At 44.3% G+C, this 16737-nt stretch overlaps 1 protein-coding gene across 1 annotated transcript in view; it reads left to right on the forward strand.

Annotated features, from left to right (window-relative positions):
• Window positions 1–16737, forward strand: part of LOC121538153 (ecto-NOX disulfide-thiol exchanger 2-like) — a 248638-nt gene that overhangs the window by 208379 nt on the left and 23522 nt on the right. Inside the window, exons 11-12 of the mRNA XM_045207428.1 lie at window positions 10154–10210; window positions 13380–13488. Coding sequence (XP_045063363.1) covers window positions 10154–10210; window positions 13380–13488 — 166 coding nt within the window. The remainder of the gene's footprint in view (window positions 1–10153; window positions 10211–13379; window positions 13489–16737) is intronic.

Below are 16737 nucleotides of genomic sequence, written 5' to 3' on the forward strand. Positions count from 1 at the left end.
TACCATATCTGATTTGTGCTGCAATTAGAATGAAATTAGTTCAAAATGAGTTTCAATGTATGAGAAATGTTTCCGAAATAATTAATCAGCTACCAGAGCCCAGGATGTGGTAGACTTCAATGAGAGTTAATCAGTTTCAAAAGTTTTACATTTCTCCTTTATCCCCTCTTATGGACCTCAGGAGGGTACGCGATGTGCTAGCTTCCTATCAAGCATTGACTGAGACCAGTCATTTAAAATGCCATTGAGAGAGACCAGTCATTTAAAATGCCATTGAGAGAGACCAGTCATTTAAAATGCCATTGAGAGAGACCAGTCATTTAAAATGCCATTGAGAGAGACCAGTCATTTAAAATGCCATTGAGAGAGACCAGTCATTTAAAATGCCATTGAGAGAGACCAGTCATTTAAAATGCCATTGAGAGAGACCAGTCATTTAAAATGCCATTGAGAGAGACCAGTCATTTAAAATGCCAGAGAGTGACAGTCCAGTCATTTAAATCACCATCCATAGAGAGAAATAGACTGGTCATTTCAAAAGCAATAGAGAAATAGATCTGATCATTTCCAAAGCTATGGAGAAATAGACAGGTCATTTCCATCCAGGTCAGGCCACTGGTCCTCTCCTCTACCAGCTAGAACGTCTCCCTGTCCTCCGTCCTCCTTTCTCTCCTCAACCCCACTGGTGTTGAGCTCTAATGGTCCATCCACCAGCCAGGCTTCCTGTAGCTGCACTGTACAGTAATAAAAACTAATGCTGCTGCTGCAGCCCAGAGCCTAGCTATAGCAAAACACCACCAACTACAACCAACCCCTTTATATTAGGCATATATTACCACTGGATACAACCAGACTCTTTAGACAAATATTACCACTGGCTGCAACTAGCATCTTTACATTAGCCATATATCACTACTAGCTACAACTAGCATCTTTACATTAGCCAAATATCACCATTGGTTACATCTAGAATCTTTATAGTCGCCAAGAAATCACCACTGGCTACAACTATCATCTTTATATTAGTCATATACTGTATCACCCCTGGCTACAACTTGCATCTTTGCATTAGCAATATATCACTACTGGCTACAGCTAGCATATTTGCGTTAGCCATATATCACTACTGGCTACAACTAGCACCTTTTATTAGCCATATATCATTACTGGCTACAACTAGCATCTTTTCATTAGCTATATATCACCACTGGATATACGTATATGCATTAGTCATATATCACCACTGGGTACAACTAGCATCTTTGCATTAGCCATACCGGTATATCATCACTGGCTACAACTAGCATCTTTGCATTAGCCATACCAGTATATTACCACTGGCTACAACTAGCATCTTTGCATTAGCCATTCTGGTATATCACCACTGGCTACAACAAGTTCTATATTATCCTCCCTCCAAAACTGTCTTGTCTCACCATCCTAAATTAGTTGTATATCTTAAGCGGCTAAAATCTATCTTGTCCCCTGTAGAGCTGTAATATAGCCAGTGTTAATGGTTGTGTTGCTCATGGGATAACGTTGGCTGAGCAGGATTCCAGAGGGAGGGTTGACAAGAGAATGAGCTTCCTGTTCAATCAGCTATTTAATCAGATAAAGAGAATACTGATATGAGAGTCAAATGGTGCGTGCTCCATATTTGATTGCTTTTTTTCCCAATCTAGACACATTTTCTCTTCTCTGCCTCCTGTAGCCGCTTGGCTAGTTGTTTCATTGACTTCGGTGAATTAGTCATTCTAGACCTGCTGGCTGGGTAATATATATTAATTAAAATCAAAGAGAGTGACAGGGTTGTCAATATCTGGTTTAATAGTGATGCCGTACATTAGAATGAGTCTAGGCACTGAAATGTGTCCCCTTCCAGTGATCCATGGGTAATATGGTAATTAAAACATGTTTACACACAGAGATGAACCCCTTCCAGTGATCCATGGGTAATATGGTAATTAAAACATGTATACACACAGAGATGAACCCCTTCCAGTGATCCATGGGTAATATGGTAATTAAAACATGTTTACACACAGAGATGAACCCCTTCCAGTGATCCATGGGTAATATGGTAATTAAAACATGTTTACACGCAGAGATGAACCCCTTCCAGTGATCCATGGGTAATATGGTAATTAAAACATGTACAGTGAGGGAAAAAAGTATTTGATCCCCTGCTGATTTTGTACGTTTGCCCACTGACAAAGAAATGATCAGTCTATAATTTTAATGGTAGGTTTATTTGAACAGTGAGAGACAGAATAACAACAAAAAAATCCAGAAAAAAGCATGTAAAAAATTGTATAAATTGATTTGCATTTTAATGAGGGAAATAAGTATTTGACCCCCTCTCAATCAGAAAGATTTCTGTCTCCCAGGTGTATTTTATACAGGTAACGAGCTGAGATTAGGAGCACACTCTTGTTACCTGTATAAAAGACACCTGTCCACAGAAGCAATCAATCAATCAGATTCCAAACTCTCCACAATGGCCAAGACCAAATAGCTCTCCAAGGATGTCAGGGACAAGATTGCAGACCTACACAAGGCTGGAATGGGCTACAAGACCATCGCCAAGCAGCTTGGTGAGAAGGTGTCAACAGTTGGTGCGATTATTCGCAAATGGAAGAAACACAAAAGAACTGTCAATCTCCCTTGGCCTGGGGCTCCATGCAAGATCTCACCTCGTGGAGTTGCAATGATCATGAGAACGGTGAGGAATCAGCCCAGAACTACACAGGAGGATCTTTATTTTATTTATTTATTTTTTTCACCTTTATTTAACCAGGTAAGCCAGTTGAGAACAAGTTCTCATTTACAACTGCGACCTGGCCAAGATAAAGCAAAGCAGTGCGACAAAAACAACAACACAGAGTTACATATGGGGTAAAACAAAACAAAGTCAAAAATGCAACAGAAAAAAATAAATATATATATATATACAGTGTGTGCAAATGTAGCAAGTTATGGAGGTAAGGCAATAAATAGGCTATAGTGCAAAATAATTACAATTAGTATTAACACTGGAATGATAGATGTGCAAGAGATGATGTGCAAATAGAGATACTGGGGTACAAATGAGCAAAATAAATAACAATATAGGGATGAGGTAGTTGGGCGGGCTAATTTCAGATGGGCTGTGTACACGTGCAGTGATCGGTAAGGTGCTCTGACAACTGATGCTTAAAGTTAGTGAGGGAGATAAGTGTCTCCAGCTTCAGAGATTTTTGCAATTTGTTCCAGTCATTGGCAGCAGAGAACTGGAAGGAATGGCGGCCAAAGGAGGTGTTGGCTTTGGGGATGACCAGTGAGATATACCTGCTGGAGCGCATACTACGGGTGGGTGTTGCTATGGTGACCAATGAGCTAAGATAAGGCGGGGATTTGCCTAGCAGTGATTTATAGATGGCCTGGAGCCAGTGGGTTTGGCGACGAATATGTAGTGAGGACCAGCCAACAAGAGCGTACAGGTCACAGTGGTGGGTAGTGTATGGGGCTTTGGAGACAAAACGGATGGCACTGTGATAGACTACATCCAATTTGCTGGGTAGAGTGTTGGAGGCTATTTTGTAAATGACATCGCCGAATTCAAGGATCGGTAGGATAGTCAGTTTTACGAGGGCATGTTTGGCAGCATGAGTGAAGGAGGCTTTGTTGCGAAATAGGAAACCGATTCTAGATTTAACTTTGGATTGGAGATTCTTAATGTGAGTCTGGAAGGAGAGTTTACAGTCTAACCAGACACCTAGGTATTTGTAGTTGTCCACATACTCTAGGTCAGACCCGTCGAGAGTAGTGATTCTAGTCGGGTGGGCGGGTGCAAGCAGCATTCGGTTGAAGAGCATGCATTTAGTTTTACTAGTGTTTAAGAGCAGTTGGAGGCTACTGAAGGAGTGTTGTATGGCATTGAAGCTCGTTTGGAGGTTTGTTAACACAGTGTCCAATGAAGGGCCAGATGTATACAAAAGGGTGTCGTCTGCGTAGAGGTGGATCTGAGAGTCACCAGCAGCAAGAGCGACATCATTGATATACACAGAGAAAAGAGTCGGCCCAAGAATTGAACCCTGTTGCACCCCCATAGAGACTGCCATAGGTCCAGACAACAGGCCCTCCGATTTGACACATTGAACTCTATATGAGAAGTAGTTGGTGAACCAGGTGAGGCAGTCATTTGAGAAACCAAGGCTATTTAGTCTGCCAAGAAGAATGCGGTGGTTGACAGAGTCGAAAGCCTTGGCCAGGTCAATGAAAACGGCTGCACAGTACTGTCTATTATCGATCGCGGTTATAATATCGTTTAGGACCTTGAGCTTGGCTGAAGTGCACCCATGACCAGCTCGGAAACCAGATTGCATAGCGGAGAAGGTACGGTGGGATTCGAAATGGTCGGTGATCTGTTTGTTAACTTGGCTTTCAAAAACTTTTGAAAGGCAGGGCAGGATGGATATGGGTCTGTAACAGTTTGGATCTAGAGTGTCACCCCCTTTGAAGAGGGGGATGACCGCGGCAGCTTTCCAATCTCTGGGGATCTCAGACGTTACGAAAGAGAGGTTGAACAGGCTAGTAATAGGGGTTGCGACAATTTCGGCGGCTATTTTAGAAAGAAAGGGTCCAGATTGTCTAGCCCAGATGATTTGTAGGGGTCCAGATTTTGCAGCTCTTTCAGAACATCAGCTGTCTGGATTTGTGTGAAGGAGAAGCGGGGGGGGCATGGGCAAGTTGCAGCGGAGGGTGCAGAGCTGGTGGCCGGGGTAGTGGTAGCCAGGTGGAAAGCATGGCCAGCCGTAGCAAAATGCTTGTTGAAATTCTCGATTATTGTAGATTTATCGGTGGTGATAGTGTTTCCTAGCCTCAGTGCAGTGGGCAGCTGGGAGGAAGTGCTCTTATTCTCCATGGACTTTACAGTGTCCCAAAACTTTTTGGAGTTAGTGCTACAGGATGCACATTTCTGTTTGAAAAAGTTAGCCTTTGCTTTCCTAACTGCTTGTGTATATTGGTTCCTAACTTCCCTGAAAAGTTGCATATCGCGGGGGCTATTTGATGCTAATGCAGTACGCCACAGGATGTTTTTGTGCTGGTCAAGGGCAGTCAAGTCTGAGGAGAACCAGGGGCTATATCTATTCTTAGTTCTGTATTTTTTGAATGGGGCATGTTTATTTAAGATTGAGAGGAAATTACTTTTAAAGAACAACCAGGCATCCTCTACTGACGGAATGAGATCTATATCCATCCAGGATACCTGGGCCAGGTCAATTAGGAAAGCCTGCTCGCTGAAGTGTTTTTGGGAGCGTTTGACAGTGATGAGGGGTGGTCGTTTGACCGCGGACCCGTTACAGACGCAGGCAATAAGGCAGTGATCGCTGAGATCCTGGTTGAAGACAGCGGAGGTGTATTTAGAGGGTAAGTTAGTCAGGATGATATCTATGAGGGTACCCATGTTTACGGATTTAGGGTTGTACCTGGTAGGTTTGTTGATAATTTGTGTGAGATTGAGGGCATCTAGTTTAGATTGTAGGATGGCCGGGGTGTTAAGCATATCCCAATTTAGGTCACCAAGCAGTACAGACTCTGAGGATAGATGGGGGGCAATCAATTCACATATGGTGTCCAGGGCACATCTGGGGGCTGAGGGGGGTCTGTAGCAAGCGGCAACAGTGAGAGATTTATTTCTGGAAAGGTGGATTTTTAGAAGTAGAAGCTCAAACTGTTTGGGCACAGACCTGGATAGTATGATAGAGCTCTGCAGGCTATCTCTACAGTAGATTGCAACTCCACCCCCTTTGGCAGTTCTATCTAGACGGAAAATGTTATAGTTGGGGATGGAAATTTCAGAATTTTTGGTGGCCTTCCTAAGCCAGGATTCAGACGCTGCTAGAACATCAGGGTTGGCGGAGTGTGCTGACGCAGTGAATAACTCAAACTTAGGAAGGAGGCTTCTGATATTTACGTGCAGAAAACCAAGGCTTTTATGGTTACAGAAGTCAACAAATGATAGCTCCTGGGGAGTAGGAGTGATACTGGGGGCTGCAGGGCCTGGGTTAGCCTCTACATCACCAGAGGAACAGAGGAGGACTAGAATAAGGATAGGACTAAAGGCTTTAAGAACTGGTCTTCTAGTGCGTTGGGTACATAGAATAAAGGGGGCAGTTCTCCGGGCGTTGTAGAAAAGATTCAGGGCATTATGTACAGAAAAGGATATGGAAGGATATGAGTACAGTTGAGGTAAACCTAAGCGTTGGGTAACAATGAAAGAGATAGCATCACTGGAGGCACCGATTGAGCCGGTCTCGGCGTGTATGGGGGGTGGAACAAAGGAACTATTTGAGGCAGTTTGAGAGGGACTTGGGGTTCTACAGTGAAATTGTATAATAAGAACTAACCCAAACAGCAATAGGCAAGGCATATTGACAAGGGAGAGAGGCATAAAGCAATCACAGGTGTTATTAGAGAGAGCTAAGACAACAACTGGTAATAGCGATAAAGTTTGGGCTGAGGCTAAACAGAATAAACAGGACAGGGTACCGTGTAAAGGAACAGTCCAGCAGGCATCAGCTGTGCAGCTGAGTGATCATAAGGTCCAGTGAACAGCAATATGTGAGTCCGAGAGCAGTTCAAATTGGTGCTTCAGCACAGCTAGCAGGGAGCACAGTTGTAGTTTGCGTGTGCTAGCGGGCCGGGGCTAGCAGATGGATCTTCGTGGTCGCCGCAACGGGAAGCCTGTTGAAACCACATCAGACGATTTCGTCGGCAAACCAGTCGTGTTGGATCGGCGGGGCTCAGTGTCAATACTAGGAGGTCCCGTCCGGTTGACAGAGAGGTAGATAGCCGGGAGATGGGCCTGAGGCTAGCTCAAGGCTAACTGGTGCTTGCTATGGGGCAATGGTAATTAGCCAACAACAGGTTGCAGCTAGCTAGCTGGTTGCGATGATCCGGCGCTAGGGTCCAGTGATTCCGGCAGAAAGTCCGATAAGCTCTGGGTCGATAGCACGCTGTGCAGACTGGCCGACGAATTGTCCAGGCTAGAGCTAGAGCTGGCTGGTGGATAGTGTAGGCAACGGACAATGGTGAAGACGCTAACGGTGACTAATAGCAAGTAGCCATTCAGTTGCAGCTACACTAGTTTCAGCTTAAGGTTCTTGATGAAAGTTATAAAGAAATAATAGAATCCTTTCCACGTTGGGTGAGGCGGGTTGCAGGAAAGTATATTTAGTTAAAGAATGAAAAGTAAAATTGAGAAATATATACAAAATAGACAAAAAAAACAAGAAACGGGATATTTACACTAGGACAATGAATAAAACCACGACCGCACTGCTACGCTATCTTGTCAATGATCTCAAGGCAGCTGGGACCATAGTCACCAAGAAAAAAATTGGTAACACACTACGCCGTGAAGGACAGAAATCCTGCAGTGCCCGCAAGGTCCCCCTGCTCAAGAAAGCACATATACATGCCCGTCTGAAGTTTGCCAATGAACATCTGAATGATTCAGAGGAGAACTGGGTGAAAGTGTTGTGGTCAGATGAGACCAAAATCGAGCTCTTTGGCATCAACTCAACTCGCCGTGTTTGGAGGAGGAGGAATGCTGCCTATGACCCCAAGAACACCATCCCCACGTCAAACATGGAGGTGGAAACATTATGCTTTGGAGGTGTTTTTCTTCTAAGGGGACAGGACAACTTCATCGCATCAAAGGGACGATGGACGGGGCCATGTACCGTCAAATCTTGGGTGAGAACATCCTTCCCTCAGCCAGGGCATTGAAAATGGGTCGTGGATGGGTATTCCAGCATGACAATGACCCAAAACACATGGCCAAGGCAACAAAGGAGTGGCTCAAGAAGAAGCACATTAAGGTCCTGGAGTGGCCTAGCCAGTCTCCAGACCTTAATCCCATAGCAAATCTGTGGAGGGAGCTGAAGGTTCGAGTTGCCAAACGTCAGCCTCGAAACCTTAATGACTTGGAGAAGATCTGCAAAGAGGAGTGGAACAAAATCCCTCCTGAGATGTGTGCAAACCTGGTGGCCAACTACAAAAAACGTCTGACCTCTGTGATTGCCAACAAGGGTTTTGCCACCAAGTACTAAGTCATGTTTTGCAGAGGGGTCAAATAGTTATTTCCCTCATTAAAATGCAAATCAATTTATAACATTTTTGACATGCGTTTTTCTGGATTTCTTTGTTGTTATTCTGTCTCTCACTGTTCAAATAAACCTACCATTAAAATTATAGACCGATCATGTCTTTGTCAGTGGGCAAACGTACAAAATCAGCAGGGGATCAAGTACTTTTTTCCCTCACTGTATACATGCAGAGATGAACCCCTTCCAGTGATCCATGGGTAATATGGTAATTAAAGCATGTTTACACACAGAGATGAATCCCTTCCAGTGATCCATGGGAAATATGGTAATAAAGCATGTATACACGCAGAGATGAACCCCTTCCAGTGATCCATGGGTAATATGGTAATTAAAGCATGTTTACACGCAGAGATGAACCCCTTCCAGTGATCCATGGGAAATATGGTAATAAAGCATGTATACACGCAGAGATGAACCCCATCCAGCAATTCGGGGCTAATATGGTAGTTAAAGCATGCATACATGCAGAGATGAACCCCTTCCAGTGATCCATGGGTAATATGGTAATTAAAACATGCATACACACAGAAATAAACCCTTTCCAGTGATCCATGGGTAATATGGTATTAAAAGCATGTATACACGCAGAGATGAATGAAACCCTTCCAGTGATCCATTGGTAATTAAAGCATGTATACACAGAGAGATAGATCACTGGAGACTCATCAACAGAAGATAGAGAAATACATTTGAGGAAGGTGTTGCTCAGTAGATTTGTGGCCATTGTGGAATTATAGTGTGTGTTGCCAACTTGCCATGTTCGGCAGATTTCTGCATGCCATCATCAGTTAACCCCAGAGCCCCATTCACTGTCCAAGCTGTCATCAAGCATTATGTATTCTAGCTTTTTCGGTTACTGTACCACCAACTGAATTTTGCTCTGCCCAGAGTACCCCTGGAGGACCCCCTCATGTGCATTTTACCAGTAAGCCTATGGTCTCATGAGTCTTCTCAAGTACCCCCTGTGGATAGGCCAAGTACCCCTAGGACCCCTGGTTGGGAACCACTGTTCTAGAGCAGGTCGTTCTATTAACAGACAATCTCATCACCAGAAGAATACACTCTATTCTCTCAGTGTCCTTTCATCTAGGACCACTGAATCAGTCTTAATCTAGGACCACTGAATCAGGCTTCATATAGGACCACTGAATCATAACCATTGTTATTATAATTTTTTGTTGTTGTATTTTTTTCCCCTTTTTCTCCCCAATTTTTGTGATATCCAACTGGTAGTTACAGTCTTGTTCCATCGCTGCAACTCCCGTACGGACTCGGGAGAGGCGAAGGTCGAGAGCCATGCGTCCTCCGAAACACGACCCCGCCAAGCCTCACTGCTTCTTGACACACTGCTCGCTTAACCCGGAAGCTAGCCACACCAATGTGTCAGAGGAAACACCGTACAGCTGTCGACCGAAGCCAGCATAAATGTGCCCGGCCGCCACAAGGAGTTGCTAGATCGCGATGGGACAAGGACATCCCAGCCGGCCAAACCCTCCCCTAAACCGGACGTTGCTGGGCCAATTGTGTGCCGCCTCATGGGTCTGCCGGTCGCGGCCGGCTGCGACACAGCCTGGGATCGAACCCGGATCTGTAGTGACGCCTCTAGCACTGCGATGCAGTGCCTTAGACCGCTGCGCCACTCGGGATGCCCAATCTTAACCATTTTAATAGAAAACGGAGATACACACCACTCAGTGTGAATACCATTTGTGAACAGAGGACATTTTGACATCCAATTATGTTTGGTTCTTACTCATGGAAAGAACACAGATTAATATGTACTGTATGTCTCTGCTCTATCTAATCTGATCTGATTCTATATATTTTTGCACAATACAACATACCCCCTCAGACTATTCAGGGATTGTATATGTGATGTTGACCTCTCCCTTACAGTTTTTTATAGTGGTCTTACTTAAGGAGAAAGTGTGTATGTATGTTTGCATGAGTGTGACATCTTTGTCAGTGACGGCTTTTCTCATTTTTATAATTGACTCTAGCTGGAGACATCACCGCGAGATGACAGAGGGAGCGAGGAGAGTGCTGATCAAGTCAATGTAAGTGGAAAAGAGATGTGACCCTCTCTCCCTCTCTCCCTCTCTCTCTGTTTCCCTTCTCTCTCCTTTTCTCTATTTTTTTCTCCCTGTCTCTCTATTTTTCTATTTTCTCTCTGCATCTCTTTCTCTTCCTCTCACTCTCTCTGTTTCTCTGTTCCTCAATCTCTCTCTTCTTCCAGTGACATGACAGATCATTACAGACCAATCCAGTGCAGGAGGACTTTATTTGTTGCAGGATAAATCAACCCGACACAACTGGGTTAAGAAATCAAGGGCTTGTCCCATATCACACACACACACACACACACACACACACATGGTAATGAAGAACATTGCCTCTGGGGAACCCCTGTAAGAGATGCCACCGTGCCTGGGTCAACGCCCACACAAACGCACATCAGTCACACACACACACTCACGCACACACCACACACATCAGTCACACACACACACTCACGCACACACCACACACATCAGTCACACACACACACTCACGCACACACCACACACATCAGTCACACACACACACACGCACACACCACACACATCAGTCACACACACACACACTCACGCACACACCACACACATCAGTCACACACACACACTCACGCACACACCACACACATCAGTCACACACACACACTCACACACACACCACACACATCAGTCACACACACACACTCACGCACACACATCAGTCACACAGACACAAACACACACCACACACATCAGTCACACACAACAGTGACACGGACACAAACACACACACACCAGTCACACAGACACAAACACACACACACCACACACATCAGTCACACAGACACAAACACACACACACCACACACATCAGTCACACAGACACAAACACACACACACCACACACATCAGTCACACACCCACACACATCAGTCACACAGACACAAACTCACACACACACCACACACATCAGTCACACAGACACAAACACACACATCAGTCACACACACACACTCACACACATCAGTCACACAGACACAAACACACATCAGTCACACAGACACAAACACACATACCTGGTATTGCTGTCCATTAGTTTAGGTGGTAGGGGGAAAATATAAAAACATATTTAAAATAATATATATACAGTGCCTTCGGAAGGTATTCAGACCCCTTGACTTTTTTCACATTTTGTTACATTACAGCCTTATTCTGAAATGGATTAAATAAAACAATTCCTCAGCAATCTACACACAATACCCCATAATGACAAAGCGAAAACTGTTTTTTTGACATTTTTGCAAATGTATAAAAAATTATAAACAGAAGTACCTTATTTACATAAGTATTCAGACCCTTTGCTATGAGACTCCAAATTGAGCTCGGGTGCATACTGTTTCCATTGATCATCCTTAAGATGTTTCTACAACTTGATTGGAGTCCACCTGTGGTAAATTCAATTGATTGGACATGATTTGGAAAGGCACACACCTGTCTATATAGGGTCCCACAGTTGACAGTTCATATCAGAGCAAAAACCAAGCCATGAGGTCGAAGGAGTTGTCCATAGAGCTCCGAGACAGGATTGTGTTGAGGCACAGATCTGGGGAAGAGTACCCAAAAAAATTATGCAGCATTGAAGGTCCCCAAGAGCACAGTGGCCTCCATCATTCTTAAATGGAAGAAGTTTGGAACCACCAAGGCTCTTCCTAGAGCTGGGCGCTGGCCAAACTGAGCAATCAGTGGAGAAGGGCCTTTGTCAGGGAGGTGACCAAGAACCCGATGGTCACTCTGACAGAGCTCTAGAGTTCCTCTGTGGAGATGGGAGAAACTTCCAGAAGGACAAACATCTCTGCAGCACTCCACCAATCAGGCCTTTATGGTAGAGTGGCCAGACAGAAGCCATTCCTCAGTAAAAGACACATGACAGCCCGCTTGGAGTTTGCCGAAAGGGACCTAAAGACTGCCAGACCATGAGAAACAAGATTCTCTGGTCTGATGAAACCAAGATTGAACTCTTTGGCCTGAATGCCAAGTGTCACTTCTGGAGGAAACCTGGCACCATCCCTACGGTGAAGCATGGTGGTGGCAGCATCATGCTGTGGGGATGTTTTTCATCAGCAGGGACTGGGAGACTAGTCAGGATCGAGGCAAAGATGAACGGAGCAAAGTACAGAGAGATACTTGATGAAAACCTGCTCCAGAGCGCTCAGGACCTCAGACTGGGGGTGAATGTTCCCCTTCCAACAGGACAATGACTCTAAGCACACAGCCAATACAACGCAGGATTGGCTTCGGGACAAGTCTCTGAATATCCTTGAGTGGCCCAGCCAGAGCCCGGACTTGAACCCGATCGAACATCTCTGCAGAGACCTGAAAATAGCTATGCAGCAATGCTCCCCATTCAACCTGACAGAGCTTGAGAGGATCTGCAGAGAAGAATGGGAGAAACTCCCCAAATACAGGTGTGCCAAGCTTACCCAAGAATACTCGATGCTGTAATCGCTGCCAAAGGTGCTTCAACAAAGTACTAAGTAAAGGGTCTGAATACTTATGTAAATGTGATATTTCCGTTTTTTATTTGTAATACATTTGCAAAAATTTATAAAACCTCTTTTTGCTTTGTCATTATGGGGTATTGTGTGTAGATTGATGAGGGGAAAAAACTATTTAATCAATTTTAGAATAAGGCTGTAACGTAACAAAATGTGGAAAAAGTCAAGGGGTCTGAATACTTTCCGAAGGCACTGTATTTACAACAACAACAAATAATTTGGGATTGGATATGATGCAGACAATTACATTGATGGAAGCCACAATCTATCTGCAATATTTAAGCTGATCTACCTCCTAAATTGTTTTTATTATTATTTTTAAACACATACCTGACCCACCCTCCTCCTGCCTGTCAGAAGCCCACAGTAAACAACAACTTCATCATTAACATCGCTAACACTCCCAGCTTTCTCTCTCTCTCTCTCTATCTCTCTCTCTCTCTCTCTCTCTCTCTCTCTCTCTCTCTCTCTCTCTCTCTCTCTCTCTCTCTCTCTTTCCTCCCTCCTGTTGGCTCCCTCTGTATTTTCTCTCTCTGTCTCTCCTCCTCTCTTCTCCCATTGCCTGTATGATGTTTCTAGGACTGTGTGTGTGTGTGTGTGTGTGTCATCTAACAGTGTTTTCTCCTCTTGTCCTGTAGGAGGCGACAGCGTTAGAAGTGGTTTCCTGCAGTCAGGAGAAGGAGAGTCTGCCCCCAGAGAAGATTCCCTCCAGTCCTGTTCACTCCGAGAGAGAGGCCTTGCTAGTTGGTAAGTTCACCTAAAATTACTATAACCTTTCTTCAACATTATTATAATGTTATATTAACCTAACTACAGAGGAGAAGATCCCCCCAAGTCCAGTCCACTCTGACAGAGAGGCCCAGCTAGTTGGTACGTTCACCTAATATAACTATAACGTCACTAGGCCTATAACATTAGTATAACATTACTATAACATCTCTATACCATTACTACAACATCACTATAACATTGCTATAAAATCACAATAACATTGCTATAACATCACTGTAATGTTATATAAACCTAACATTAGTATAGAAGAGAAGAGTCCCCCAGCCCTGTCCACTCTGAGAGAGAGGCATTGCTAGTTAGTATCTGGGTCTATACTCTATAGAACATTACTAGAGAAAGTACCTACAAAGGAGATCCCTGCTTGGTGCCCATGTTTTCCTCCTCCAATCTAATCAAGCAGGTTATTTGTGGAAAGCCTGGTTTTCCTCCCCAGTTCATTCCCAGTTCTTTGGGCGGGTTCACACATTTTAATTTGCTGGTTGCCTGAGGCCTTCAGCACCTGTAATGTTTCTAATCACCACAGCCTTCTGGCTGCCTAGTGCCTACCAACGAGGAGCTAGAAAGGCTGTGCTCACTCCTTCTCAATTTCAATTCAATTTCAATTTAAGGGCTTTATTGGCATTGGAAACGTATGTTAACATTGCCAAAGCAAGTGAAGTAGATAGTAAACAAAAGTGAAATAAACAATAAATATTAACAGTAAACATTACACTCAGAAGTTCCAAAATAATAAAGACATTTCAAATGTCATATTATGTATGTATACAGTGTTGTAACAATGTGCAAATAGTTAAAGTACAAATGGGAAAATAAATAAACATAAATATGGGTTGTATTTACAATGGTGTTTGTTCTTCACTGGTTGCCTTTTTCTTGTGGCAACAGTTCACAAATCTTGCTGCTGTGGTGGCACACTGTGGTTTTTCACCCATTAGAAAAGGGAGTTTATCAAAATTGGGTTTGTTTTCTAATTCTTTGTGGATCTCTGTAATTTGAGGGAAATATGTGTCTCTAATATGGTCATACATTTGGCAGGAGGTTAGGAAGTGCAGCTCAGTTTCCACATCATTTTGTGGGCAGTGTGCACATAGCCTGTCTTCTCTTGAGAGCCAGGTCTGCCTATGGCGGACTTTCTCAATAGCAAGGCTATGCTCACTGAGTCTGTACATAATCAAAGCTTTCCTTAAGTTTGGGTCAGTCACAGTGGTCAAGTATTCTGCCACTGTGTACTCTCTGTTTAGAGCCAAATAGCATTCTAGTTTGCTATGTTTTTTTGTTAATTCCTTCCAATGTGTCAAGTAATTCTCTTTTTGTTTTCTCATGATTTGGTTGGGTCTAATTGTGTTGTTGTTGTTGTCCTGGGCCCTGTGGGGTCTGTTTGTGTTTGTGAACAGAGCCCCAGGATCAGCTTACGTAGGGGACTCTTCTCCAGGTTCATCTCTCTGTAGGTGATGGCTTTGTTATGGAAGGTTTGGGAATCGCTTCCTTTTAAGTGGTTATAGAATTTAACAGCTCTTTTCTGGATTTTGATAATTAGCGGGTATCAGCCTAATTCTGCTCTGCAAGCATTATTTTGTGTTTTTCATTGTACACAGAGGATATTTTTGCAGAATTCTGCATGCAGAGTCTCAATTTGGTGTTTGTCCCATTTTGTGAATTCTTGGTTGGTGAGTGGACCCCAGACCTCACAACCATAAAGGGCAATGGGTTCTACAACTGATTCAAGTATTTTTAGCCAGATCCTAATTAGTATGTCAAATTTTATTTCCTTTTGATGGCATAGAAGGCCCTTCTTGCCTTGTCTCTCAGATCGTTCACAGCTTTGTGGAAGATATCTGTGGCGCTGATGTTTAGGCAGAGGTATGTATAGTTTTTTGTGTGCTCTAGGGCAACGGTGTCTAGATGGAATTTGTATTTGTGGTCCTGGCAACTGGACCTTTTTTAGAACACCATTATTTTTGCCTTACTGAGATTTACTGTCAGCACCCAGGTCTGACAGAATCTGTGCAGAAGATCTAGGTGCTGCTGTAGGCCCTCCTTGGTTGGTGACAGAAGCTGTCGTAGCCGGCCGCGACCGGGAGACCCATGGGGCGGCGCACAATTGGCCCAGCGTCGTCCAGGGGAGGGAATGGCCGGCAGGGATGTAGAGCATGGTGTTTGCAAAGCCAGGGTTGTGGGTTCGATTCCCATGGGGGTCCAGTATTTTAAAAAAAAGAATAATAATAATGTATGCACTAACTGTAAGTCGCTCTGGATAAGAGCGTCTGCTAAATGACTAAAATGTAAAAATGTTAAATCATCAGCAAACAGTAGACATTTGACTTCAGATTCTAGTAGGGTGCTGCAGACTGTTCTAGTGCCCTTGCCAATTCGTTGATATATATGTTGAAGAGGGTGGGGCTTAAACTGCATCCCTGTCCCACCCCACGGCCCTGTGGAAAGAAATGTGTGTGTTCTTTGCCAATTTTAACCGCACACTTGTTGTTTGTGTACAACAACCTCTCCCTCAACGTGACCAAGACAAAGGAGATGATTGTGGACTACAGGAAAAAAAAGAGGACTGAGCACGCCCCCATTCTCATCGACGGGGCTGTAGTGGAACAGGTTGAGAGCTTCAAGTTCCTTGGTGTCCACATCACCAACGAACTATCATGGTCCAAACACACCAAGATAGTCGTGAAGAGGGCACGACAAAGCCTATTCCCCCTCAGGAGACTGAAAAGATTTGGCATGGGTCCTCAGATCCTCAACAAATTCTACAGCTGCACCATCGAGAGCATCCTGACTGGTTGCATCACCGCCTGGTATGGCAACTGCTTGGCCTCCGACCGCAAGGCACTACAGAGGGTAGTGCGTACGGCCCAGTACATCACTGGGGCCAAGCTTCCTGCCATCCATGACCTCTATACCAGGCGGTGTCAGAGGAAGGCCCTCAAAATTGTCAAAGACTCCAGCCACCCTAGTCATAGACTGTTCTCTCTGCTACTGCACGGCAAGCGGTACCGGAGTGCCAAGTCTAGGTCCAAAAGACTTCTCAACAGCTTCTACCCCCAAGCCATAAGACTCCTGAACAGCTAATCATGGCTACCCGGACTATTTGCACTGCCCCCCCACCCCATCCTTTTTACGCTGCTGCTACTCTGTTAATTATTTATGCATAGTCACTTTAACTCTACCCACATGTACATATTATTTCAACTACCT

Source organism: Coregonus clupeaformis, chromosome 3 (assembly GCF_020615455.1).
Source record: "Coregonus clupeaformis isolate EN_2021a chromosome 3, ASM2061545v1, whole genome shotgun sequence".
Lineage (NCBI taxonomy): Eukaryota > Metazoa > Chordata > Actinopteri > Salmoniformes > Salmonidae > Coregonus > Coregonus clupeaformis.